The 1,273-nt window shown below is 35.7% G+C and overlaps 1 protein-coding gene across 1 annotated transcript; it reads right to left on the minus strand.

Annotated features, from left to right (window-relative positions):
- On the minus strand, positions 1-1,051 carry LOC107483642 (chloride channel protein CLC-f-like). The gene is made up of 3 exons (XM_052260468.1): positions 1,004-1,051; positions 610-843; positions 1-479 (listed from the first exon to the last, which is right to left on the minus strand). The coding sequence occupies exons 1-3, from the start codon at positions 1,049-1,051 to the stop codon at positions 231-233; spliced, it is 531 nt and encodes a 176-aa protein (XP_052116428.1). The 3' UTR covers positions 1-230.
- Positions 1,052-1,273: the final 222 nt, after the last annotated feature.

Here is a 1,273-nt window from a genome sequence, read left to right on the forward strand (position 1 = left end):
ATGAATTTCACTAATGTATTTGTTCATCACTACATTTAAAACCCATTCATCAAAGCTTTAATATCTCATCTTAGCAATTGTATCCCTACCGAACCAAAACATAGAAACCATTTGTGTTATGATTTTATTCTGAAATTGGAACCCTCACTTATTTTCTATTATCATGTATTGTAAAAGGAAAGAACAGGGGGGAAAATATACTAATCCCAGAATAATTTGCAGAATGATTTTTAAATATATAAAGAGCAGAAGCACTTTCTACATACATCCACAAATCCTGAATCCCTCATAGAAGTGTCACTAGACTTCTCGGGAAGACACCTTCTGATGTCACCATATGTCAGTATTCCTTCCAGAAAACCTTCTTGATTGACCACTAGCACACAGTTCTGGTAGCCATCATGAATGCATTGGATTGCATCTTTCAGGGTTGCAGATGATGAAACCTTCAGATAGCTGTCAGACATGGCCTGAGAAACCTGAAAAGAGCAATAATGACATTAATGAAGGCATAAAGTTGATGGAAAAAAAAAAGGATCACATGTCAGCATTCTGCTGGAGAGTTAACAAGAGAAGGATTATTTTTATTGATTAAAAGCTTTTATCAACCTTAAGATTTTTGAGATGAAGTTTCTTGTCAATTGCTTCATGATCAGCAGCATCACTAACAACAGAGAGTTCTAAACCATCAGCAGCATTTGCCTGTCTCCAGTTATCTTCATTTTCATCAGCAGGTGAAACTGGAGAATATCCTTTAGGTGAGTTTCTTGTATCAGATTTGTTGTCAATTTCCTTCTTCCGGTTTGTCACAGAGGGAACCCATATTGCCAATCCAACAGCCCCCTAGGTACAAAGTTTACAGTAACACAGTACGACAACTGTAATCAATAAGAATTACAATAGGACAAAGTACTCCCTTTATAATAAAAATATTATGTAAAATCAATAAAATATTATGCCATAGAGAAACAATTTTCTTCTGCCTTGCTTTAACATAAGATACAGGGAAACAACCAATGAGAAAATGAGCATGTAAGAATATACCAAACATCTTCTCTTGTTCAGTCGAGGTAAAAGAATGCAGTTTGCAAATTTTTCATTTTGTTAAACATAAGAATAGGAGAACAGCAGAATAACTGCAAAAGCGAGAGAAGAACATAAATAACTGCAAACTCCAGCTCAAGTCGCAAAGTAGATTTTAAATTTTGGGAACTAGGAAAACAGGGAAGGAGGGGAAGATATTAACTTTTCCCCTGGCCACGGACAGAGAAGC

Source organism: Arachis duranensis, chromosome 4 (assembly GCF_000817695.3).
Source record: "Arachis duranensis cultivar V14167 chromosome 4, aradu.V14167.gnm2.J7QH, whole genome shotgun sequence".
NCBI classification, from domain to species: domain Eukaryota; kingdom Viridiplantae; phylum Streptophyta; class Magnoliopsida; order Fabales; family Fabaceae; genus Arachis; species Arachis duranensis.

What these genes read in the sequence shown, in the direction of transcription:
- LOC107483642 (XM_052260468.1), bottom strand. Translation starts at nt 1,051, where the DNA reads ATGTTTGGTATATTCTTACATGCTCATTTTCTCATTGGTTGTTTCCCT. An exon ending in TTCTCATTGGTTGTTTCCCT is followed by an intron (nt 844 to 1,003) that starts GTATCTTATGTT and finishes CTTTGTACCTAG; the next exon opens with GGGGCTGTTGGATTGGCAAT. An exon ending in TTCATCTCAAAAATCTTAAG is followed by an intron (nt 480 to 609) that starts GTTGATAAAAGC and finishes TGCTCTTTTCAG; the next exon opens with GTTTCTCAGGCCATGTCTGA.